At 44.9% G+C, this 25,599-nt stretch overlaps 1 protein-coding gene across 2 annotated transcripts; it reads right to left on the bottom strand.

Moving 5' to 3' along the window:
* Window positions 1–926: 926 nt before the first annotated feature.
* On the bottom strand, window positions 927–25,599 carry SPP2 (secreted phosphoprotein 2). 2 transcript variants are annotated; one of them, XM_082658717.1, is made up of 7 exons: window positions 25,341–25,599; window positions 25,117–25,241; window positions 17,843–17,965; window positions 16,611–16,721; window positions 10,665–10,719; window positions 7,557–7,652; window positions 927–1,039 (listed from the first exon to the last, which is right to left on the bottom strand). In XM_082658717.1, the coding sequence occupies exons 1-6, from the start codon at window positions 25,426–25,428 to the stop codon at window positions 7,567–7,569; spliced, it is 588 nt and encodes a 195-aa protein (XP_082514843.1). In that variant the 5' UTR covers window positions 25,429–25,599; the 3' UTR covers window positions 927–1,039; window positions 7,557–7,566. The 2 variants fall into 2 exon arrangements, with proteins under 2 accessions (XP_082514843.1, XP_082514844.1); XM_082658718.1 differs by lacking the exon at window positions 927–1,039 and adding an exon at window positions 5,460–6,047.

A 25,599-nucleotide genomic window follows, 5' to 3' on the forward strand; every position in this document is an offset into this window, starting at 1 on the left:
TGTTTCCATTTACTGAATCTTCTTCTATGTCCTTTAATAGAGTTTAAGGGTTTTGTGTGTGTGTTCTGCATGTTTCTTTTAAAATTTATTTGTTGGTATTATTCTTTTTATTGTTACCATAACATCTTTTGTCTTATATCTTATAATATAAAATTGACTAGTATGTATGAAGTTTGGGGATTGTCTTCCTACTCAACAGGTTTTCAGTTGATATTCTAGAATATTCCATGCATTGAGCCATAGCTTTTGCAAATAGTATTAGCTTTGCCTCCTCCTCTTCATAACTGAGTGTAATCTATGGTTTCCCGCTCTGCTGTCTTTATCTGGTTTTGGTATCAATATTGTGAAACCCCTTCTACCTTTACAATCTCTCCATGGCGCCCCCCCTGCCCGGCAACCCCCAGCACCCTGGTCCTTATCTGAACATCCATGGAGGACAGGTGTGACGTCTTTAATGGTCAGAATAAGATATTAACCGCGTATAAAGTAACCTACATTTCTGTAATTTGCCGGTCTCTGAATTCATCAGCCTTCCCCAAACATTTGGGCTAACACATTCCTGTCACTTTATCCTGGAGGCAGAGAATAGGATTAAACAAACACTAAGCCTGCAACGTTCAGTCTTTGCCTCGTGATAGTCATGAGACCTGAAGCAGGAGGCTGTCAGGTCGTGCATCTGGCAACAGAACACTCTGATTTGTGAAGTCAGCGTGTACATGGGGATCGTTCCAGCCAGTCCCCTCCCTGAGCACCGCTACCTTGCTCTAGCTCAGCCCGGCACTGCCTTTCCTTGGGGGTCAGCAGGCCCGCGGGCAGAGACACTGAGTGAACTCTCCTCATGGCATTAGCTTCTCATCTAAAAATGTGAGAGTTACTCCTATTAAAAAAAAAGAAAAGAAAAGAAAAGAAAAGATCAAGCAATGAAAGAAAGAGGAGAAGTAAGCCATTTATTATCGACTGGAACTGATCAAAAGAAAAATCACACAATTTGTAAAGTATCTTGCTTCATTGGAACTTCTATTCCTTCCAATGCATTTTGCTGTTAAAAGAAAGAAGGGGAGGATTAGACCCTGTGGCATGCAGTTCACACTCTTACAATGGAGGCACAGGGCCCAGGATTCCTGGGCGCTATCGAAAAGGAATCCGAGAGGGCACCAGAGACTAGAGCAACTATGCAAAGCAGCCAGTTCCCTGAACAAGGAAAAGGGTGAGAGACACCTGCAGGGAGAAGAGGAGGTAATGGAGTCCAGGGAATGGAGACGAAGGCCCAGAAATGAAGGTCAAGTCTCAAAAAGCAAAGGGTCAGAAGTTCCCCGAGGAAAGGCTGCAGCCAGGTCGCGGGCTCAGTCTGGTCTAAGGAGGTGCTGATGGTGGGAGGTTGTGAGGGAGGGAATCGATCAAGCCACTTAAGAGGAGCCTGGCTGTAGCTGTGGTCTTTTGAGGGCTGGGGTTGGAGGTAGGACTATTCATTCATTCACTCATTCATCCGTCTTATTCGTCCATTCAATAAACATGTGTGCATTGAGTATCCACTGGGGATTATGAAGATTAATAAGGCATAGCCCCAATCTCCAGAAGAAGAAGACAGAAATCACAGGCAAGTAGAGAAGACAGAGGCGGTCAGAGGGCAGAATGGTAAATGCAATTCCAGCTTCCCACGTTCAGGAGACCTCGAGGAAAAAGGTTTCTGCAGAAGACGTGTGAGCTAGACTCCAAGCACAAGCTGGGAGGCAGGGTCACTGGGCCTGGGAGCAAAGGTCAGACCCAGACTGGGGACCATGGAACAGTCAGCCGTGTGAGTCTTCCATGTGAAGCAAAGACCAAGAGAAACCAGGGACACAGACAGGGACCCTACCATTGCGGGGAGTGCCCGATTTCTCGTGTCCCAAATCACTAGTGAGTTTAGATTCCACCTCCCAGGTGATCAGGACTTTGACCTGTAAGGACTGATGTGAAGATAACTCTGGTGACAGTACAGAGGTGGCTTTTGAGACCATCAGGAACATGCTGACCACCCCAGGCTAGAGTGATGAGGCCAGAACATGGTGAGGAGGGTCAGAGCCAAGAAACGTTTCAGAGGAAGGACCGGCAGGCAGAGCACAGTGGTAGCTGGATGGCAGTAGGGAGGGGGTCCAAGACAAATCCGTGTCCGGTCTGGGCAACTGGAAGCTGAGTTGGATACAGGAGGAAGAGTAAGTTCCGAAGGGAAGAACTCCATTCTGAGGATGTTGTGGAACATCCCGGGGCTGTTTAGTCAAGCCTGGGGTTCAGGTGAGAGGGACGGTGTGTAAACAGTCCCCAGACAGGTGGGCCTCAAAGCCCTAGGGTGCCTGGGATGACCTGGGAGAGGGAGGACGGCGGGTGGAGGGAGAGCCAAGGCTAGAGCCCTGGTGACCATCACCTCCATTCGAAGAACAGAGACATCTTGGCCAAGAGGAGGGCCAAGGAGGCCGTGTCTCGGAGGCTGTGTCTCAGAGGCCAGAGGATTTCAGGGAAGAAGGGAGTTCTCATCAGCGTCAGATTCTGTCATGAGGTTCATCAGGCAAGGGATGGGCAGGGACCAGGCAGGAACGAAGGGCGGATACAGAGCAGGGCAGAGCCAGTGCCCTGCGAGAGGGGAGGGGGGATCCTGGAGGCAGCAGGTGCAGAGGCCTTTTCCTTCAAGACCAGATGGAAAGGAACAAGAGGGATTACAGAGAAACTAGGGATAAACCAAGGGTAGGGACCATTGTACAGTAGATCTCATCATTCCCAGAGGTTTGTCTACTTGCTAATATTTACTTGTAACCTCCAGATCAATACTCCTGGTGCTTCTGAGTCATTCTAGGATGTTCACAGAGTGACAGAGATCTGCCCACGTTCCCAAGCGAGCTCATTCAAGGCCATCTGCCCCCGTCTCCGCTCCCATGTTGTAAACGAGTGTCCTTTTGCGGTCTACTTAGTGTCATGTTTCTTGCATGTCTGTACTTTTTCTTGCTGATTTTGCTGTTTAAAATGGCCCCCACGTGTAGTCCTGAAGTGCTCTCATGTCCTGAACATGAGAAGGCTGTGATGTGCCTTGCGGAGAAAATACATCCGTGGGATAAGCTTCCCTCAGGCACGAGTGACAGTGCCATTGGCTGTGAGTTCAGTATTAATGAATCAACCATATGTATTACATAAGACGTCTTTCAACAGACACACACATAAAACAAGCATACTGATTACTGGACAAAATGTGACCAAAGGCTGGTAGGAACCTAACCCTGTATTTCCCGCAGGAGCCATGGTTCAGGATTTGCTGATTCAGCGTCTGCAGCCACTTCATAGAACATCATTACTGTGAGTAACGAGAACACACTGCACTTGGTGGGGCAATTGGTAGGCATGTGCTGTGAAGGAGCATCAAAGCAGGGTGTGAGACGCCAGATTTCCACCTCCGGGCGCTGGCTGGGCTTGTCTATCTTATGTGTGGGGGGCAGGGAGGGTGTCTGGCTTCCCCAGCGGGTGGGCTGTCATGGAAAATCATGACAAGAGGTTGTGACTAATAGGCTTCATTTCTGAATACTGAAATCACTCAACAGGTTCACCGAAGAGGCCCAGGTTCTAGGGTCACCTCCCTACATAGTCGCCGGCGGGTAGGTATGCTGTTAACATTGCCGGTCGATTCAGGTTTTGGCCTTCCAGGTGTGCTTTACTCCATAGGTGCTTCACCCAACACGCGACAACTGTGTCTTAAACAAATGATCCTTGAGGTTTTGCCCTCTTGTGCTCTTTTCTAAATGTGTACATAGTGACGTGAGGTCAAGTAATTCAGGAAGAAAAAGAGGTGCTTTGGGGACAGACAGACATCGCGAGTTAATCCTAACCCAGCACCAGCTCTGAGAGGAGGGCCTCCGAGGCCTTAGCTTCCTCATCTACAGAACGGAGATATAGTGATAAAACTTCACTTAGATGGTTGCAAGATTTACGTAAGGCAACGTAGGTGGAAGGTCCAAACACAGACCCAGGCACCCTTAAGAGCTCTGATCTTCATGGGTGCAGAGCCAGGCGCGAAGTGGGGATTCGATGAATATTTTTTGGACAAATGGATCAAATCAGGAGACTGATTCTTTTCACCATGCAGTTACTGACAAAAGACCTCTCTAAGAACTGCTGCTCTGGGCCATAGAGCATAGGAATTCCACACTAATAGTTCCACGCTAATTGATCATTGCAACAGAAAGGAAAGAGTATCACTCACGCTGCTGTGGTTTGGGTGGCGGCAGAGTGGTTTGTGGTCTTCAGGCCACTACGTCATGCAAAAGTCAGAGCTGGGCCAGCTCTAAAGATCAAGAAAGTGTGAAGCTCTCAGACAGATTTCTTGCGACATGAGAGCTGGGACCTGATTTTCCCCTGTTCCTATTTTAGGGTAGCAAATAAGAAAAAGCATCTCAGACCTCTTTGTTTAAACACTCCCTTTCACTACCCACACCTACATATTAAATGATTTTCTAGCAATCTGAAAGAATCCTAGAACAGTGGTTGTGAAATTACAAAAACACTTCCTCAGCTCCTAATTTGTTGCAGAAACTGCGCTAAACTCTGAGGATTCTGTGATTCTCAGCGAGCCGAAGTCTCTGCCTTCAGAAAGATCCCCACAGGAAACACGTCATCCACAGTTTGAAAAGAGTTGTCCCGAACTTGTTCCCACATTGGTTCGTTCCTTCCTTTCAACCTGAGGGAACCCTTATTATAGTCTAGGCACTATTTTTAGCATTAGGAACTAGACAATGGATATTGTTATTAATAACTTAGTATAGACATATTATTAACTGTATTTTTCATGTTATTAAACTAAAATAATAAAGATGACAAGGTAACACATCCTAAAAGAGCTCCTTGTCTAGCAGGGACTAAAGCAAATAAAATAATAATCATAAATCTTTGAAGAGCTGAGCCCGAGAGTTTAGGGACTAGGTCACTCTCCCAGCTCCTAAGTAGCAGAGAAAGCTTGGAAAAGGATTCCAGACACAGTGGATTGGCTCTTCACTGGACCCCCTGTGCTGGCCTTATCTTAGGATTCTAGGAAACTCAGAGCACAGTGTGGAAACCGGCCCCGCTGAGGGTCATGGCAGGGCAGGGATATAACTGGGACATCAAGGTCAATGTCCAGGCCAGGGCGGCAGTGTTTGGCCTTTAGTCTGTGCTGCCTTTAAGGAGACATGTTTTAAGTGATCAATTTCTTTACAGAAGTCAGATCATAAATTTATATTGGGATATATGTATGTGTATATATATACGTTTATATATACATATATATATACACACACACATATATATATATATATATATATCTCCAATATAATCATTAATAAATAACATACAGAGAATTCTATTTTCTCCTGCTGAGGATGTTCTGTAAAGCAAAAAGAAATCATTTAAGTTTATAAAAAAAGAAAATGCTGAGTCTGTTTCTTTGTAATGAGTACTTTCTTGATTTCAGCCTGAAGCTGGTTTTTATTTTTAGGGTGTGTATAGCTTCAAAAGAAAGCCTACCATTTGCATCTTTTATCCAACACAGCCTCACTGGTAAATTTCCCTTCGATTTTAGGAAAATGTCAGTTGACCTCTTTCAAATTCCGGGGTTAAAAATTTATCATACTAGGCTTAGCTGAATTTTTTGATAACAGAAGGTCAAGAACCCAAAGTGAGAGTCTGTCATCCACTCAAAAAATGCTTCCAGAATGCTTGCTGGGGGCCCGGCTCTGCGCGGGGCCATGGGAGATGCTGGCGACAGAAATTGTCTCTCTCCTCGCCTCGGATGAGGACTTTAGGGAAGCCATAAGGGGATGTATCTCTGACGTGCGGAGACCCCTTGGGGAAGAAACGCTGAGCTGAGATGTAAGTGAGGAGGAATTAGCCAGGTGGATGTTCCAGGTAGAGGTCTGATCAGGAGGAACTGCAGGTCTTTCAGTTTTGCAGGAGCTTCAGGGCTGGTGGCGTTGGGAGAGATGAGGCTGGAGAAGTGGGCAGGGGCCGGATCACGAAGCCCTTTGCAGGCCACGCTAGGGAGTCTGGACTTTATCCTGAAGGCATACAGTGTTATGTAAACTGTAAAACCCGTGAAAGCCCAAGCTTCATGGTTAACTTGTGTGTGTGTGTGTAAAAATGAATGTACACTGAATCCATATCTATAATTACATCCAACGATTCCTTTTAAATGTGCCTTTCGTCATGTTCCTTTAGTACTTGGGAGCCTTTAAAAAGACAGAGCTGCCTTTGCTCCAGTCCCTAGTAGCTGCAGATTTATATATGCATGAGGCAGTGGTGCTCAGTGTGGGTTTGCAAAACCAGGACTCAGCCTCCAGCACTGGGGCAAATAGGCTGTTCTTCCTCCTGGCTCAGGGTCTGCCTCTGCTTTGCTATATAAGTGAAGTGAGCCTTAGGGGGTTAAATGGAGAAGGATCAGAGTCTCCTCTGCATTTCCAGATAAACCTGAGGGCAGCGTGCAAGGTGGACAGCGTGGAATCAGGACCCGAGGCAAGATCTCAGGCAACAGGTCAGTGGTGACGGTGATGAAACGATGGGCTAAAGCCAGAGAAAATGTGTGGACCCCTGTGGATGTCGGGAGAAGATGAAGGGTAAAGAAGGGCCAATGATTGTAATAACCAATAATGGGAAAGAATTTAAAAAAGAATATATGTATGTGTATATATATATATATAAACTGAATCACTTTGCTGTACACCTGAAGCTAACACAACATTGTAAATTAACTATACTTCAGTAAAAATTTTTAAAAAGAGCCAATGATACTCTAAAATTTTGAGCTGGAGAAAATTCCGTGGATGCTGATGCCGTCTATCAAGACAGGGAGCTGAAGAGGAGGCTAGTTGACCTTCAGGAGCCCAGGGATGCTCTCTGCAACTGCATCCAGTGGGCAGGTGATGTTAGAGCCTGGATCTCGGGATAGAGTGAGGTGAGCGATGTGTGTTTGGAAGCAATCAGTGATCAAGTCAGGCAAGTGGAATAGATGGCAGTAATCTATAGAAGAAGGAAAGGACTGGGCAAAGGAGACCAGACAAATGGTCACCAGGATTGAAATGACTGATTAAGAAAAGGAAGGCAGGTTAGATGCTAGAGATCTGAAAGATCACTATCCAGTTTGCAAAAAGCAGAAAAGTGAATGGGAGGTGAGGAGGTAGGGGCAGCAGTCACAGACCACAATTTTGTCAAGATGCTTAGCAGAGAAGGAAGTAGGGAGGGAAGGCAGCTGTTGAGATGGGGAGACTGGGTCAGAGAAAGGGGGCTGTTCTGTTTGTGGTTTGTTTTTTGTTCTTAGAGAAATTTGATCACATCAACAATAGCACATATAAAAGCCATGGGAAAAAGACTGAGGGTGCAAGAATGAAGAGACAGTCGAGGATCAGTATTTGGGAGGAGAGAAGAAAAGGTGGGAGGCCAGACAAGAGCTGAAGAGCAGACTACAGACGCTGCAGGTGTGGAGACCGCAGCTTTAAGACATCCCCACCCTCCAACCCCCCGCTGGTAGCTTCCATCTCTAAATACACGTGTTTTTAGCTGTGTCCCCTTACCTCAAGGCTGTCACTCAAAGCCAGTGTTTATTCTTGCTCTGGGCCAAAGGTTCAGGCCCCTTCTATTTCCAGGAGGAAAGCCCCTTCTCATGATCCCTGAAGATAGAAAGGGGATATACAGGCTCTGTCATTCACATCAAAATCTAAGACAACATGGACTTAGTGACTATAAATTAATGACAAAGCCTGTGACCAGCACCACCAGAGCCCCTCCTGCCAAGAGGCTACCCAGGAACACCATGACCTCATCTTGCTTATCAAGTTCTCCCTCACTCTCGCCCGCACGGTGTGACAGCTGAACCCCCAGCCGCACGCCTTCGAGGGCAGGGACTGTCACATTTATCTTTCAGTCCGCTGAGGGATCTGCCCAGGGCTTGTCACACACATTTGTTGAATTAAATTGAATTGTCATGTTCAAAGCAGTCTCTGAGATGTCTGCACCTCTGCGTCAATGAAGGTCCCAATGCCCAAAATGTTTTTAGAATTCAGCTCTGGAATTACCTTCCAAGGAATATAAAAAGGATCAGTCGCATTAATTTATATCTATATAATATTTTTTTTGTCCCAAATGACATTTTCTCAGAGTGGTAGCCAGCCTCAGAGATGGCCCGCTGGTATTCACACTCTCGGGTATTCCTCTCCCACATCGAACCAGGGTTGGTCTGCGTGATTAATAAACTATGCAGAAGTGATGCTATATCCCTTTCAAAATTAGCTAATAAGAGACTGTGCCTTCTGTCTTGGGTGCTCTGTTGCTTGTTCATTCTCTCTCTCTCTCTCTCTCTCTCTCTCTCATCATGTTCTCTGGCAGAAGCCAGCTGTCATGTTTTGAGGACATTCAGACAGCCCAGTGGAAAGGCCCATATGGTAGGAAACCAAAGCCCTCATTCCAATAGCCCCTGAAGAATTGAGGCCTGCCAACCACCATGTGAGTAACCTTGGAAGTGGATTCCTCAGTCCCAGCTAAGCCTTCAGATGAGATCACAGCCACAATCAACATCTTCTCTACCTCATTTTAGAGACCCTGAGCCAGAAACACCCAGCTTGGCTACTTCCAGGGTCCTGATTCTCAGAAACTGTGAGATAATAAATGTTTGTTGTTTTAAGCTGCTAAGTTTTGTGGTAATTTGACACATAGCAATAGATGACTAATGCACCCAAGTTGGCTATTAATCTGATTAACTGAATTTATTTCCAAAATTAAATCCAAGAGCACATGTTTTCCATCACTACAGAGATTCAAAAGAATGAGCCCTAGACTTGGAAGATAATTCCTAAAAAAATTGTTCAAAAATGTTCTCAGCAGTGGTCACATTTTTAGAATAACTGTATTTCTCCCCAAGTGGCACATTGGAGGGGGTCTAAACTCAGGCCCTTTTTTAAGCAAGCCTCCGACTGTAAGCTTTAGTACTTCAAATAAATTCGGAAAAAGCCTAAGGATGGTCAGACACTGAGCTCAATGAAACATTAATATCTGTGTTATTCATTTTAATGGAGAACTCTGATCAGAGGGTAAATTTCACAACTCTTCTGTAAAGCAGCATGAAAAAAACAGAGGCTTTAGAGTCTGACAGATCTGTCTCTAAGTCCTGTCTCTGCCCCTCTCTACCTGGATCGAAGTCCTACGTTGGCCGTGTAGCCTTGGACAAGTTACAGAAACTCATTAAACCTCAGTTTGCCCATCTACAAAATGGGAAGGAACATAGTATTGCCTCTCAAGATGGTTGTGAAGCTGAAGGAGAAAACTGTCAAGCAATTAGTAGAGAGTTAGTATTTTGTGTCTACAACAAACAACATGAGTTGTTACTCATTTCTTCTGTGTCAGCAGATAAGACACCTGGTTTACAGTGCTCTCATGAAGGTTAAATGAGAAAAGTGATCGTAAAAGGGAGAAACTAAATAACTGTTAGTTCTGTCTGCTTGCTGAAAAGTACAGTTGAGGTTGGAGGGCAAAGAGAAGTTGAAAAGAGTTTGGATTTTTCAGAAAATGCTCCAGATTGGGACAGGAGGCAGGTGAGTGCTGATTTCCTCAGCTAGATTTGATATTTTGATTCCTGACAAATTTTAAGTGAGTTTTGATGCCTCAAAGTTAGCTTTTCAATGATTTGCAAAGCTGGTTTATGAAGGACTGTTCTTTTTTTTTGCATTTTCCCTTAAAATATTTTGCATTTCAGGGGTTTATCTCTTATGACATGACTTCAGCAGAGTCTGGCTTGATCAGAAAAGGATGCGTTCGGTGTCCTACAGAAGAAAACAGGAACACTTAGCAAGTGGCCGTTCATAAAATGGCTCACTTTTTGATCTGTCAGGAGTGAGACCTGTAACGCAGTAACAGTCATAAGGCAGGCCCCCTCTGCCCACTTCTGGAATGTTCTAGGACTTTATTACTGATGCTACAAATACGCTTTTCCAGGAAGGAAGCAGTGAGAGATCACCAAAGAGTTTTGCTGCCATCAGCTCCAATAGAAAAAATCCTCCTAGTTACCTATTTTACCAATAGGTAGAAATGTTTCCTAAGCCATAGAACACGAACTCAATCCCACTTCCAATGAGAGACCACTTAAGAAGGGGAAAAAAAGAAAGCCCTCCCTCCCCGAAGCAAGATTCTCAATGGGATGGTCACCTCTGCTCTTATGGCTGGAGGATTACAGAATTCAGCCCCAGCCAGTCAGATGAGGTTTAGTCCAGATCCTTCCACCTACACACTGTTTCATGCCTGGCTCCTAAAACTGGTCGTGCACCCAGGAGGGAACAAGCGTGCTCAAGCTGGGGGACCCTCTTATGGTAAAAACCAACACCTGTCCTGCCTAACTGGCAGAGATGTTGGGACATGAAATGGAATCATATATGGAAAGGCTCTGCATAAATACAGAGTTGCCTAAATGAAGAGGTGTAACATTATTGCCTACCGTTAAGAAAGGAGCAAAAGCAAATGTTTGTCTTCTGTGGTTTCTGTAATTGTTCAAAGCTTATGGACAGATATTTCTAGTTTTAAATGAGTCCTTGATAGAGAGCTTCAATATGAAGTTGATTCACACACACACACACACACACACACACACACACACACACATATATGTAAATTAAAAAGAACGGATCTCAACTTACCAAGCAGATAACTGTTTCTTGATGTAGAGGACCCCAAGATATCTCCCAAAACCATCTAAGTAAATGTAGGCATTAGTATGTATCAGCACATGAAAGAGAGGAAAAGGAAGGACACTGCAAAATAAGCAAATATTGTCAGGAGGACTCAGATGTATTATGTAATTTATTTTTAATGAAATAAGGCAATACATTACATTAAATAACTTCATATGGTATTGAACATGGAATGTCTAAAAAAGCATGTGGGGAAAAGCAACTTACATGAAGTTTAAATTGTCTAAAAACGTTTCCACTAGACTCAAAATGACCCCCAATTATTGTGGACGAGAAAGACGGAACCTCGTTATATGGACTTGCAAGTCAGCTGTGTTTAGGTCAAATTTGTGAGTTTTCTCTCTATGAAGTCCCCATATGTGTTCAATTAAAAAAAAAAAAAAGTGTGCACGAGTAGTCTTCATGAAGCCACTGAAAGCCCATAGTCACGAAGTAAGGTGGCTGCGTGACTCACAACCTTTCTACAAGGTGTCTGGGCCACCTACCTGTTACCCTCTCCATCGTGAACAGTCAGTTAGCCTGCTGGCTTTTGTCAGAGTGATTGGTCTAGCAGGTGGCACAGTTTAGTGGGGGAAAGAATAATCTTTTCAATAAACGGTGCTGAGACAACTGGATATCCACATGCAAAAGACTGAGGCTGGACCCCTTCCTAATCAAAATGGACCATGCATCTAAATGTAAGAATCACACAAACAACAAAAGAAAAAAATGGATCAATTGGACTTCATTAAACTTTAAAACTTTTGTTCTTCAAAGTGCACCATAAAGAAAGTAAAAAAAAAAACCTCACAGATGGGAGAAAATATCTGCAAATTGTGTATCTGATATGGAACTTATATACAAAATATATGAAGAAGTCTTACTACTCAACAAAAAAAGACAAATAACCCAATTTAAAATTTGGCAAAGGAATTTTTTTTCTTTTTTGGCCACTTTGCACAGCTTGCAGGATCTTAGTTCCCCAACCAAGGATCAAACCTGCGTCCTCGGTGGCAGTGAAATCGCGGAGTCCCAACCACTAGACCTCCAGGGAATTCCGACAAAGGATTTGAGTAGACGTTTTCCCAAAGAATATATACAAATAGTCAATCATTGCTCATTAGGAAAATGCAAATCAAGACAATAACGATGCACCACTTCACACCCACTAGAATGGCTAAAATTAAAAAGACAGACAATGATAAGTGTTCATAAGGATGTGAAGAAACTGGAATCCTCATACATTGGTGGTGGGAATGTAACATGGTACAGCTATTATGGAAAACAGCATGGCAGTTTCTCCAAAAGTTACACACAGAGTTACTTTACGCCCCAGAAATTCCACTCATAGGTAAATACCCAAGATAAATAAAAATATACGCCCACACAAAAACTTGCACATGAATGCTCACAGCATCATTATTTACAATAGTCAAAAAGTAGAAACGGGGACTTCCCTGGTGGCGCAGTTAAGACTCCACGCTCCCAATGCAGGGGGCCTGGGTTCAGTCCCTGCTCAGGGAACTAGATGCCGCACGTCGCAACTAAGAGTTCTCATGTCGCAACTAAGGAGCCTGGCAGCTACAACCAAGACTCAGTGCAACCAAATAAATAAATAAATTTTTTTAAAAAAAGAGATATGTATCTAAAAAAAAGAAGAAACAACCCCCATTTTGATAAACTAATGAATGGATAAATTAAATGTGGCTTATCCATACAATGGATTATTATTCGACAATGAAAAGTACTGATACATGCTATAACAGGTATGAACCTCCAAACATGCTAACTAAGATAAACCATTCACAAAAGAACACATATTGTATGTTTCTATTTATATGAAATGGCTGGAAAAGGTAAATCTATAGACAAAGAAAGTAGATTAGCGGTTACTAAGGGCTGGAGAGAACGAGGAACAGGGTGAGGGGTCTTAGGGTTTCTTTTCCGGATGACGAAGTGTTCATGATTTAGATAGTGATGAGAGTTGTACAACCTTATGAACATACTAAAAACCACTGAACTGTACACATTAAAGGGATGAATCGTATGGTCTGTGAATTATTGGGTTGGCTAAAAAGTTCGTTCGGCTTCTTCTGTAACATCGTATGGAAAAACCTGAACCAAATTTTTGGCCAACCCAATTTATTTCAATAACAGTGTTATTAAAAAAAAAAAAAATGGGACACATGACCTAAGATAGGACAACGGGAATAATACCAAGAGGTATCTCCAGCTGGAGCTAGAGAGAAGTGCTCTGTTTCCTCCTAAGTTTAGAGGATATGAATCTGGAGTGGCTTGCAGTCTTGCCTCCAGCTACAAGGAGAAAACTCATCTGCAGTAAGGGGAGGAGGGACAGAGAAGGAAAAACATGAATGTGGCCCAGATAGTGTTGACAGTCGCTAGATTGAGTTGTCCAAGAGGACAACTCCTTCCTCTCCTTTCTGGGAACGTGAGCCAGGGAATTATCTCATTTTGGCTTAGGTCGCTTCTAGTTGAATTTCTATCATTTGAAATGGGAGAGAGTAAATAAATGAAAGGCCTGTAACTCTCCTCCCCCGAGTCCAGAATTCCTGTTCACTCTTCCTCAGTTTCTCCTTTTGCACTGTTTTGGGTCTCATGGCTGAAACTCCAGCCAAACCTCATCCCATCCACTTGAAATCAGAAGGATTTGTCCAAAATCAAGTCCATTCATCATCCTACAGATGTTAGCATTTCGTCGTGTCGTTGACTGAAGTACCACATAGAAATCGTTTATCCTCTACATGCTTCTTTTTCAAAATTAAAAAAGTAAAAATAAAAACTGCCTATAATTTAAATATTTATTTGGTTAAGAGAGAATATTAGCAATTTTAGAAATGTATTTGCTCAAATCTTTTTACAAAGCATTTATACTTATTAAAATTATGCAGTGGAAAACCTGAATGTTTTTATATTAGAGACACTTTCTCTCATTGTATGCTTACCAGATATTTTCCATTTGAGCTAAGTCCTATTTCGTAATAATTAGGATGTTTGGTCTTGCTCTCCATGGCTTCCATCTTTCTTCACATTATATTCCTTCCTCTGGAAATTCCTTTACTATCTACATATGTTTTTCAAGTGGCCTTTATGTTCATTACTCTGGGATATTTTTTTTCAGTTTTCTTTCTTTTATTCCCTACTTCCAACAATGATTTATTTGTTCTATGTCTAAATTCATTCCAGTCAATTGTCTTTCATGTTTGTAGTATCATCATTTATTTCACTGAAAATGGTTAACAGCTGTCGTCTAATTTTTTTTCTGTTTCATGTAAGAAATCTATTTTAGAGTTGCCAGGAATTACTTTAAATCTCCATCTGCTTTCTTCTCCTTCTTTCGAATTGCAGAATCCTTTAATTTAAGGAATTTTTTCTTTGCTCATCATCCTTTATGATCTCCTAGTCTTTGAGGCAAAGCAACCTGGGAGTTTATTTTAAAATCTTGTTTGTTTCCGGGACTAACTTAACTTAGTATCAGAGTCTTCTTACAAAACGTGGGACTGGAAGAAAAGTGAGTAGTCTTCAGTCTGCAGTTAGAAAGTTGCAATAGGTTTGTGGGTTGTGCAAACAATCAGAATCAACTTTCCAAATCAACTTTCCATCTCTTTCCAAAGAGATGGAAGAGGGGTTAAATTAGGGGGCCACTTATTAACTTCAAATGTGTTAAAGGTCATAGAAGAACAGGCATCCATTTCTCTCGACATTCACCGCTAACTCCTAGCTCTACTTGGCACTCTCTCTCACCTGCCCTGCCAGCCTCCCAGTGCTCCCATCCATTCTTACCTAGTTCCAGTCTGTTCTTCATCTATTCTGTCACTTCCCTACTTATAACCCTTGACTAGCCCCAAGCCAAGGCTCCTTGACATGACCCATGAGGTCCACCTTGACCAGGCTGGTGTCCTCTCCAGCCCCACCCTTATGCCTCTCTTCTCGTATTTTTCTCCCAGTCATGATGGATTTCTGTCCATTTGTACCCATCAGCTTAGCTTCCCTCACACATCAGGGAACTCCGTCAGGCTCTCCCCTGTGCTGGGAATCTCCTCATCCTTCCCCTCCACACCCTGTGCCCTTTGTCCTGAGGTCACCCCCCCTTCAACCCCCCCGGGGAAAGCTCGCTCTGACCCCACACGCTATTGCATCCTCTTGCTACGTGCTCCTGAAAGCTTGCCTGGTAGTCAGGGTAACCCCCGCTTAATGGACACTCCCAGACTCATCCACAAACCCCACAAGAGCCAGAGCAGTGCTTCTCTTGCTCTCCACTGTCTCCTAGCTTCCCCCATGCAAACCACAAAATCAATACACACAAAATGCTTGTGACATGATGCTTGGTCCCTGTCACTTCTGGGTTAGCTTGGCCAGGCGTGGGCCACTGTGTCAGCTGTGAAGCATGCCTTACATCCTGGATACTTTACTGGGGTCGAGGCCCTGGGTACCTGAATAGCATCAAGGAGATAGGATCCAGAAATCTCCTGGGGATTGACCCTCAAAAGTTGCCAGTGAGAACGAGATTGATCAATAACCTTATGCTCAACTGAACATTTTTGCAGAATTCTCCTTCCAACAGTGAAAACATCCCTGCAACAGGAGTTTCTCACTCCTTCCTAATTCTAAAATGGACTTCCATACAGAATATGGAAGTCCTGGGTATGTTCATAATAGAGGAACATTACTTTTATGTGTAATTCTTGAAGTTGAAATTGTATACTCTTTTCATGTAATTTTCACTACAGATTTAAATCTTGAAAAAATTAATAAAAATATACGTAGAGAAAGATGTCATTGGACAGATTTGGCTGTATAATGGTAGAAACAATTTTTAAGTAGCAGTCAAAGATATTATCCATTATGAATAAACAAATAACGCCATAGTTACGTTTTTATCCCAAATTAGAGTCTAGAAGCTTCCTCCTCATATCATATTCTTGACAATCTCTTCCTCATTTTTCTTGTATTCATTCAAGTATTGACTGAACATCTTCCCTGTATCAAACCTTGTCCTAGATGACAAAACACACATTCCCTGCCCCCATCTGATGTACATTCCGTAAGGAAAGCAGTCAGTACACAGACAAATAAGTAATATAATTCCAAGTCAGAAATGTATATATTACTGATTTCACAGTATTATTGCAGATGAGTATCAGTGCAATTGAAGGAAAAAAGATGTGTCCTGCCATTTGCCAAGCATCTATTACGTACCAGATTCTGGACCAGATCTTTCATGTCCATCCACTTCCTTGGTTTTCTCAACTTCCTATCGGGTGGTCTCTATTACTGGCATTTAACAGATGAAGAAGCTTCAGATCATGGAGATTAAATCTCCTGACCTAGGTTGCAGAGCTGGTAAATGAACACTGATGTATCAAAAATGCCCCTCTTGGGCTTCCCTGGTGGCGCCGTGGTTGAGAGTCCGCCTGCCGATGCAGGGGACACGGGTTCGTGCCCCGGTCCGGGAAGATTCCCACATGCCGCGGAGCGGCTGGGCCCGTGAGCCATGGCCGCTGAGCCTGCGCGTCCGGAGCCTGTGCTCCGCAACGGGAGAGGCCACAACAGTGAGAGGCCCGCGTATCGCAAAAAAAAAAAAAAAAAATGCCCCTCTTCATTCCACTAAACCACAGAGGCAGTGAGATGCACACTTAGATCTAAAACTTTGAAGATTTGCTCATTGTTATTTTAAGCTCACATCCTAAATCTTAGGAAAAGAGAGAGAATTGGAAGAAGTAAGGGATATTGAACATGAGGTTGCAGGTGTAAAAGGGAGATGCCAGCTGAGTCAGCAGAGCTATACCTGAGTGATGCTCCAGCTACTCTGTCACACCGGCCTGCCTGTCACAGACCCACACAGACCCTAAGAGGTAGGTGCTGTCCCAAAGGATGCCAAGCCCCTGCACCTACCTCTTCACTGCTGTTAGACTCGGAGGAGCTGGAGGACCACTGGCAGCGAACCCACACGTCCTGCACCTGCTCAGCAGACACCCACACGGTGCTTCTGCAAGCAACTGCCGGCTGGAAAAGGGGAAGCAGTGAGTTCCATGCCCGGCAGCTGGTAGAAATGGTTACGACCTATCTAAGAAATCAGGCAACACCATAGGGCTTGACGCAATGATGCAGACAGAAAGGAAAAATTCACAGAGACATTTCATTTTTCCAAAATGAAAATTTCTCAAGACCTAAGCAGAAACAAATGATGACTTAAATATCTCTTAGGCTTTTGCTACATTACAAGTCCTGAGGGAAAGCAAACGTTCCCTTCCTGAGCACTGAATGGGCTCCCTCGAATGGCTTTCCTTTTGAACAGCAAGAATGGGAAGATCTCCCAAGGACCCTGCTCTGCTCTCCCTTGGCCTCAGATTTCATTAGAAACAAATGCTAGTGACACTTGGGTTTGGGACCTTTGTGAAACAGAGCCACAGCGAAAAGTCTCACGAAACAACAAAACAATGGGTCCTCTTTTCAGGATTGACACCCCTGTGTAACGACCCAGACATCACAACGATAAAGTAACAAAACGCTGAGACCTCGTACGTCTGAACGAGAACGCCTCGGACAGTGAATTTGGGGTGCCTCCCATCCCTGGGGTTAACCAAGCATGGGGCCACGTGCTGGTCACTGGGGAGATGAAACTGACCACGCTGTGGTCCTGACCCCCACGGAGCCCAAGCTGATGGAGGAGACAGATGTTATACAACAGTCAACTATAAAACAGTGCACCTCGCACCAGGAACACAGCTGGCATTTTAAATTCATTTAAAATAGAATTTGAAATGTCTCTGGGATTTTTCTTGGCTATTGGCCTCTTCGTATTCACTTTGCCTGGAACCATCATTATCCCTATTTTTAAATAGGAAAGCTGAGACAGCTGAGAAAGCTGAGGCAGCAGGAGTTAAATAATTTGCCAGGATTACTCAGGACTGCGGACTCCAAGAGCTCGAGTCCTCGACCACTGAGTCACGCCGCCCCTGCCCAGGGGACAGCGTGGACACAGTTAGTGGTGCCTCCCAGGGTGTCCAGACGCCAGGCAGTGGCCAAGCCCTTGGTGTGGCTTTGAATCAGGTCCCGGCGATGTAGGAAGACAGGTGCTCCCTTGCGTTGTTTTCTGGGCTGGTGGCCTTTCCCCCGACTCTTACCACATAGTAGCCCCTCTGGAAGTCACAGGTGGCGGGGTCTTCCCCAGAGCCCCTCCTGCACGTCGTCTCCCGGATGCGGAGCTCTATGTCCATGGTCAAGCTGTCCTCATCCAGGATGTTGACCTTCATGAAAACAAAGCGTCAGTCTGCCATAGATGTGTTTCTGAAGGTCACACGCTAGGAATGTGTCTCCTTGCACAAGGAGAGAAAGGGACAGAACACCCCACCACTAAAGCTCTCAATTCTCGTGGCAATCACCCAGTTCCACGCCCTCATTCTGAAGACCAGGGGAAGAAGTGCTTTACCGAAGGCTCACAAGACTTTACTGAGACAGTAGGACCAGAACGTGGGTGTCCTGCCTCCACGCTAAGCACTGCTGCTAACGACTTACATTTATGACGAATCCTCGGGATTTACAGATTCCATACTTGCAGATTTGCCTACTTGCTAAAATGTACATCTGACCCCAATCAGTGCCGGGTGCCCTCACGGCCACTCATGAAGACACGCTGGGCGGCAAAGAACTTGAGTCGCCAGATGCACGCGCTCCCGACCGGGGTCAGATGAGGTGATGAAAGGCTCAGGCTCTTTGCCTCAGCAGCCGGACCGTACACAAGTCAATTTCATGGTCTATTGTGTGTCACGGTTTTCTCATTTTTGTGCTTTTCCTTGGTGATTTTGCTGTTTAAATTGGCCCCCAAGCCTAGTGCTGACAAGCTGTCTAGTTTCCTAAGCACGGGAAGGCTATGATGTGCCTGACGGAGAAAATACATGTGTTAGCTGAGCTTTGCTCAGGCCTGAGTGACAGCGCTGGTACAGTGAGCTCAATGGTAACGAACCACCATATATATTAAATAAGTCTTTAAGTGAAAACACACATAAAACAAGGGCACATGTTGATCAGTTAATCGAAATATTGTGACCAGAGGCTCTCAGAAACCTCACCCTGAATTTCCCCAGGATAAACGGCTCAGGATTCACTAACCCAGTGTTCGCAGAATCTTTATGGAATGTAACCGCCGCAAATAACAAGAATCAACTTATTTTAAGTGTCAACGTACGTATGAGATTCAGATTTAATATCTAATATGTAAAAATTATCAATGACCAGGGTCATAAATAATGGCAAGGCTGAGTTTTTAGTCCTACTTGTTTTTAGAAAACTCTACTTGTATCAGCACTCTTCATCCTGAGTCAGAAAGAGACACAAAGACGCCTCCATCCCGAGCGTGGAGCTAGCCACTTATTTCCAAAGCAAAAGCAAAGTATTTTAAGTGTCATTTTCCTAAAAGAATGCTCCATACTTTCTTAATAATTCCTGAAATAAGTAAGTAGCAAGTACATCTCTGCTGTACAGTGTTATCCAGCCCCGCTTCCCGGTTGATCAGTTCGGATCTATGAATAAGATTACACAGCTTTCCACTCCTTTCCACCAAGGGTGGGATACAGGGGGTACCTTCCAAACTTCCTGATGAGTGTGCTGTTCCGATGACACAGACATCTCCTGACTTACTAAATGCCCACTGTGTGTGCTGCACCAGAAGCACAGCAGGGAAGACCCCACGGAGCTTAGATTCCACCTGGGGCAGGGTGGTGGGCACCACACAGCAAACACACTAAAGAAAACTGAACAAGGACCTTCCAGATGGCTACAGAGTTAAGAGTAAAAAAGCAACGTGGCAGTGGGGATGGAGAGCAGATAGTTTAGACGAGGCGCCTGAGAAATCCTCCCAAGGAAGGCGTATTTAAGCTGGGACTTAAAAGATGGGAAGGAGCTCATCGTGTGAGGAAAACGTAGAGCCGATGTCCTGGGGCAGAACAAGCCCAGCGGTGGTGGTGAAGCAAAATGAACAAGAGGAAAACCAAACATCCTGAAATTGGAAAGGAGTGCGCCAGATAGTTGATGGTCCCATAGCCCGTGGGAACGAGTTTTGACTTCATTCTCATTGCAATGAGAAGTTCTCAGAGGCTTCGAAGAGGTAAGATCTGAGTCACCATCGCCGCTACAAAGAGAGCACACGGGGGCAGGGACAAGATGGCAGCAGGGAGGTGGGTTCCACTGCCCGACCCCACCCCAGCCTCCAAAAACTCCTTCCCTTTGAGCTCTTGAGCCCATCCTTTGGCAAATTTGAGTCAACCCACACATTCACCTACTGCCCAGTGGGGAGAGAGGTGGTGACAGCACTGTGACAGTCTGTGGGACCACTTTCAGGCAGGGAGTAACGGGATAGTTTGCTTTGGAAATAAGTGGCCACAGCTCCAAGCTCGGGATGGGGGCGTCTTTGTGTCTCTTTCTGACGCAGGATGAGGAGTGCCGATACAAGCCGAGTTTTCTAAAAACAAGTAGGATTAAAAACTCAATCTTGGGCTTCCCTGGTGGCGCAGTGGTTGAGAATCTGCCTGCCAATGCAGGGGACACAGGTTCGAGCCCTGGTCTGGGAGGATCCCACATGCCGTGGAGCAACTGGGCCCGTGAGCCACAACTACTGAGCCTGCGCGTCTGGAGTCTGTGCTCCACAACAAGAGAGGCCGCGACAGTGAGAGGCCCGCACACCGCGATGAAGAGTGGCCCCCGCTCGCCACAACTAGAGAAAGCCCACACACAGAAACGAAGACCCAACACAGCAAAAATAAATTAATTAATTAATTTTTTAAAAATTCTGAGATTTAAAAAAACTCATCCTTGCCATTGTTTATGACCCTGTTTACTGATCATTTTTACATATTAGATATTAAATCTGAATCTCTTAAAAAAATTAAAAACTCTTCAGCTGGAGTGCATCAAGCAGGCTCTCCCTGCCAGCCCCCCCCCACCCCCATCATGCTTCCACAATTTCTTAAAGCAACCTGATGAAAGCAAACTGGCAGGACAAAAGCTTAGTTTAAAAGATGAAAATGCAGGGGGTTTGCGTACTGATAATTTTAACTGTGAGATGATTTTGCAAACTTTTTGCATCTCTAAGCACTTTTAAGCACCCTTTCCAGAATATGGAGAAAAGTCAAATCACTCTGCTTTTTCATTTGAATTCACTTTCAGCCAGTGAATTTCTGCTCTGTGTTCTTTGAAAAATGTGGGACAACCCAAATACTCAACCCTAAGGAATCAACTGGAGAAAATCCTAAACCCAGCGTTACGGCTGAAATAAATCATGGTCCTTTACAATCGGTGTTACAGTGTGGTCCTGTTTTTTTAAAAAATATATATTTTATACCCACATATGAAGAGAAAAAAATCCAAAAAGACATCCTGCCACATGTTCATAGTGGGTGTCTCAGAGGGCTGGATAACGAATGTTACTCTTGGTTTTCTCTTTCTTGTTGTATCCTGTGACTCTTTATAAAGAGTATATTTTGATTTTTTTATTTCAAAAAGAAATAAAAATATACAAGCCATAAAATACCCGTCACAGTTCCTTTTGGAGAGTACAATGTTTAACGTTATGTGTCAGTTTAGCTGGGCCACAGTGTCCAGAGCTCTGGTCAAACATTGATCTGGATGCTTCTGTGAAGAGGTTTTTGGATGAGGTTAAAGTGGTGGACTTTGAGGAAAGCAGATTACCCTCCTTCATGTGGGTGGGCCTCATCCAATCAGCTGAAGGTCAGACTAGAGCCGAGACTGACCTTTTTCTCAGCAGGAAGCAATTCTGCTAACAGCCGGCCTTCAGACTTGAACCTCAACGTCAGTTTTTCCCTGGGTCTCCAGCCTGCTGGCCCACCCTGCAGATTTGGGCTTTGCCAAGCCTCCACAGTAGTGTGGGCCAATTCTTTAAAATCTGTCTCTCCCTGTCTCTGTCTGTCTCTGACTCTGTCCATCTCTTCTCTGCTTCTCTGGAGAAGCCTGACTAACACAGTGATCATTTAGGATTTTCAAACTAAGCCCTTATGATTGGACAAAAAGTAAAGCTCAGGTATAGCTGCCTAGCAAAACGTAGAAAGCCAAAAGGCAAAACGTGCAAAGAGGAAAGGTAAAAATGGACAGAAATGGGCATAGACACATAAAGGATCCCAAAGCTTCCGTGGCTTTGCCCCAAATATCCCAGAATCCATCTACTCCTCACCTTCCCCACACTAAGAGCCTCAGTTGCCATAGGTCACCATCTGCTTCTCACGGTTGCTGTCTGGGCTTCCTCCTGGCATCCCGCTCCACACAACAGCTGCAGAGATCTTAGAAGATCTTCTTGCACTTCATTTAAAACCTCCTCCCAACTACCTCCTGCAGGAGGTCCTCCCACGGCTGGAGGTTCTTGTCACTGAGTGAGTCTTAGCTCAAATACGGCACCTCTGTGGAGACTTCTCTCCCCTCTGACAGCTGCCCCAGCCCAGGCCCAGCCCATCCATCACCCTGTTTTATTTTCTCCACAGGACTCCCCACTCTCTGAGACTACCTTCACTTATAGAATTTGCACCCCATTCTCCCTTCATCCCCTCCCCTCCTCTCCCTCCCCTCTCTCTCTGCAGTGGTATCTGAGCTCCATGGGAGCACGGCCTGGTCCAGCCTCTCTGTTTCTCACCCCCAGCACAGGGCCTGTGTCCACCTTTCTTTTCTCTGCTTGTGTACATTGAGGGAACAGTCTGTGTGTGCCTAGTGTCAATGTTGGAACAAGGAAGTCATCGTGGCTGATTACGTTTCCCCGTGCTCTCCCATCCTTTTTAAACCTGGAGCCCAAGAGTTAAGTTACTTACAATCAATTGCAAGAGCATTTGATCCAAGTCCCTGGTAAATCGCAGTGGTTCTTAACCCTGGCTACACATTAGAATGACCAGGAAACATGTAAGAATATGAGCCCCACCCTCAGGGACTGGGATTTAATTAGTCACCATCCTGCCTGGACATCAGGAGTATTTCAATCTCCCAGATGATGCTGATGTGCAGGGGTCGAGAACCACTGGGCTTATGAAGCAAACTCAGGGATAAAGTAGTGGGGCCGGACCCCTCACCCCAAGCCCACTGAACTCTACCCCAAACCTCCTGCACATACGCAAACACGACCAAACCACTTACTTCCTTCGGACGTACTCCTAGAAATGAAACTATGAGACCAAATGTTATAAACATTTGCTATTTTTAATGTTTAACGTGTTTATAAACATGCTTAACAAATTGCACGTTTGCAAAGATAATTTTACCAAATTACATTTTCTCTAGCAGTGTTTGAGATTTCCCTTTCACCTTTCCCCTGGTTATTTTCATTCTGATTTTGTCGGCTGTCGGAGAAGTGACACATTTTTCGCAATGTTTCGAGCTCATTTCTATTACTATTTTATGAATGGTTCTGTACCCTCAGGGACAGTGATCTGATCTGTTCCCTCATCTCTTTCCTGAGGACTTTGCTTAGCTCTGAGTGGATCTCTCATGGCTACTGTTACGAAGGGAATTGGCATATTTGGGGCCATCTTCAGGGTGTTTACAGAAGGCATGACTAACGCATACAACAAAGCAAAATGTGAACCACTTCCAAGAAGAAAGACGTGTCACCAGGACAGAGCAAAGCAGGAGGGTTCTTCCTCCATTGGGAGAAGAAAGGAAGTTTTCATGGAAGGGACATGGTGAATGTAACTCGGCCAATGAATTTGAATAGTGAGAAAAGGCTGGAAAGAAACGAGAATGTGCAGAATTCCAGGTAGCAGAGCAGCGCACAGGAGGCGGAGCGGCATCTCCCTCCTGTGTTCTCACTAAGGATACATACATAGGTGTGTTTCTTTGCAGGTGCCTGTGTGTCTGGGCTCAGGTGTCTGATACCAAGATGGCCCACATGCTGGAATGTTCTCTGGATGACTACGCCTCATGCTAGCTCGTCTCTACTGGCCAGATTTCCATGGTGTCAGTAACTGGTTCTCTCGGGACCTGCCCTCATGATGTTATTCACTTAATTAACTACTAACTTTCTTCTGTAGCAAGCACTAGCTAAATTACAAGCAAATCTAAACTCATTTGCAAGCTTGGCAAGAGGACACCGATTGCCCCACAGCAAACGTGGATTTCATTAAGTGCAAAAGATGGAAGCCCAAACAGCCAGTGTACGACGGAGGGGTTCTTCATTCTGCCCAGTCCTCCTCCAGAAGGAACTCGCCCTCTGGCCTGGCAGCTGACCACACGTATCTCGCTGTGCTCTCGCACCGCGACAGCCAGGCCAAGTGACCCCAGTCTGGCCACAACAGCCTGGTTCTGGACTAGCTAAAGCATCATCTTCGTGACCTATGACCCAATTAGAAAAGACAGCTGGGACAATTCAATTAATTTCCTGGGAATCTGGAAATAAGAAACTGAGCTAGTTTATGAAGGAGCTGGGTCAAGATGTATTTGGAGACTGGAGCTACGGAGCCATGAGCTGTGTGCCCTTCACAGGAGGAGAGGGGACAAACCAGGTGTGTGCTAAGGTGGTGCCCAGCAGGGATGGGAGAGGTGAGCATGAAGGTGGAGAGGAAGTAATGCCCTTCTGGCCTCTGCGAGGAGGCGGCCGCTGCCTGGACCCCTGGCCATGTCTCCACAGTTCGCAGTTCCCAGGCGGCCCGTCTGCAACGAGTTCTCATTTGTAGGACCAGGAACTTTGTAGAAGCTCCTCACCCCGCATCTTAACCTAAACTCTTAACCTAACCTAAACACTCCGGCAGGTATTTCTGCTGCCCCCCCCACCCCCCTTGCACGGGACGACGAGCAGGAGGTGAAATCACCTGGGGCCCAGCCAGGAGGGAGGCGATCTGCAGGCTAGTTTCTCATTTCCTTGGAAGGATAATTCTGTTTCTTTCTTTGCCAATCACGGCCTTAGTCACTGGAAGCCCATGAAAATTCATCTTTTCCCCATTTCCCCAAGCTAACAGGAAACAGACTATTACAAAATTGACAAAGCAAAGTGGATTTCTTTGGCTCAAAAGCCAGAATTTATTTCCTATAAGTATTAGGAGCAGAACTGCTGAACTTGAAAAAGCCTCATTTCTAATAAACAAGCAGTTTTTAATAAAACATCTCAAAAGGAACCATGGGGACTTTGGGTCCAGAAGCAGGATGTGCAGAGGGTAACATCTGGAAATAGGAAATGATGCCAGAGGGAAGAAAAATGCAAGAAGAATCAGTCATCCGAAGTAGCTTTGAGAGCTTTACGACAATAATTATAATTAAATCCTTTCTCTATTAAAAAAAAAAAAGAGTGTGAAAGAGATGAGTAGATATTATCTTTTTAAACTGGAAAATTTTTAACGTGTAACCCAAAAAAGGACAAAAGAAAAAACCAGAAAGCAGTATAAAGAAGACTAGAGCAGACATACCAAGCACTTACTCTTCTAACTGAGCTTCTGAACGCCCGAAACAGATAGGGGCTCAGCGACTGGGAATTCACTTTTGCCACGGAGGCGCTGACAGCTTCCCTCAAGGAAGACGGGTCATAGTCATACACGGGAAAACCTGGACTCATAAACACATGAGGACACAGTGAGACAGGATGCATGGATGAGGACAGCTCTGCATCATCAAGGGCAGGTGGCCTGACCCTGAACTCCTTACCTGCACAGTAGTGGAACCAGTAGTTCGTTCCAAGGACAAACGTAATCAGCACCTTCATCACCATCTTCTCCGTTCTGGGAAGGATCATTTCAGTTCCGATCCCAGCAGATTGTGTCTATGTGTTTGGGGGTGACCAGTCGTCCTGAAAGCAGCTCTTTATCCAGTGTGACCTGGCTTGCTCACTCCGACTGAAGCAGACTGCGGCTTCAACAGAGACAATTGATCCTGCAGTCAATATTTACTGCTGCCTTTTCCTAGG

This window comes from Grampus griseus, assembly GCF_964374135.1.
Source record: "Grampus griseus genome assembly, chromosome: 7".
NCBI lineage: Eukaryota > Metazoa > Chordata > Mammalia > Artiodactyla > Delphinidae > Grampus > Grampus griseus.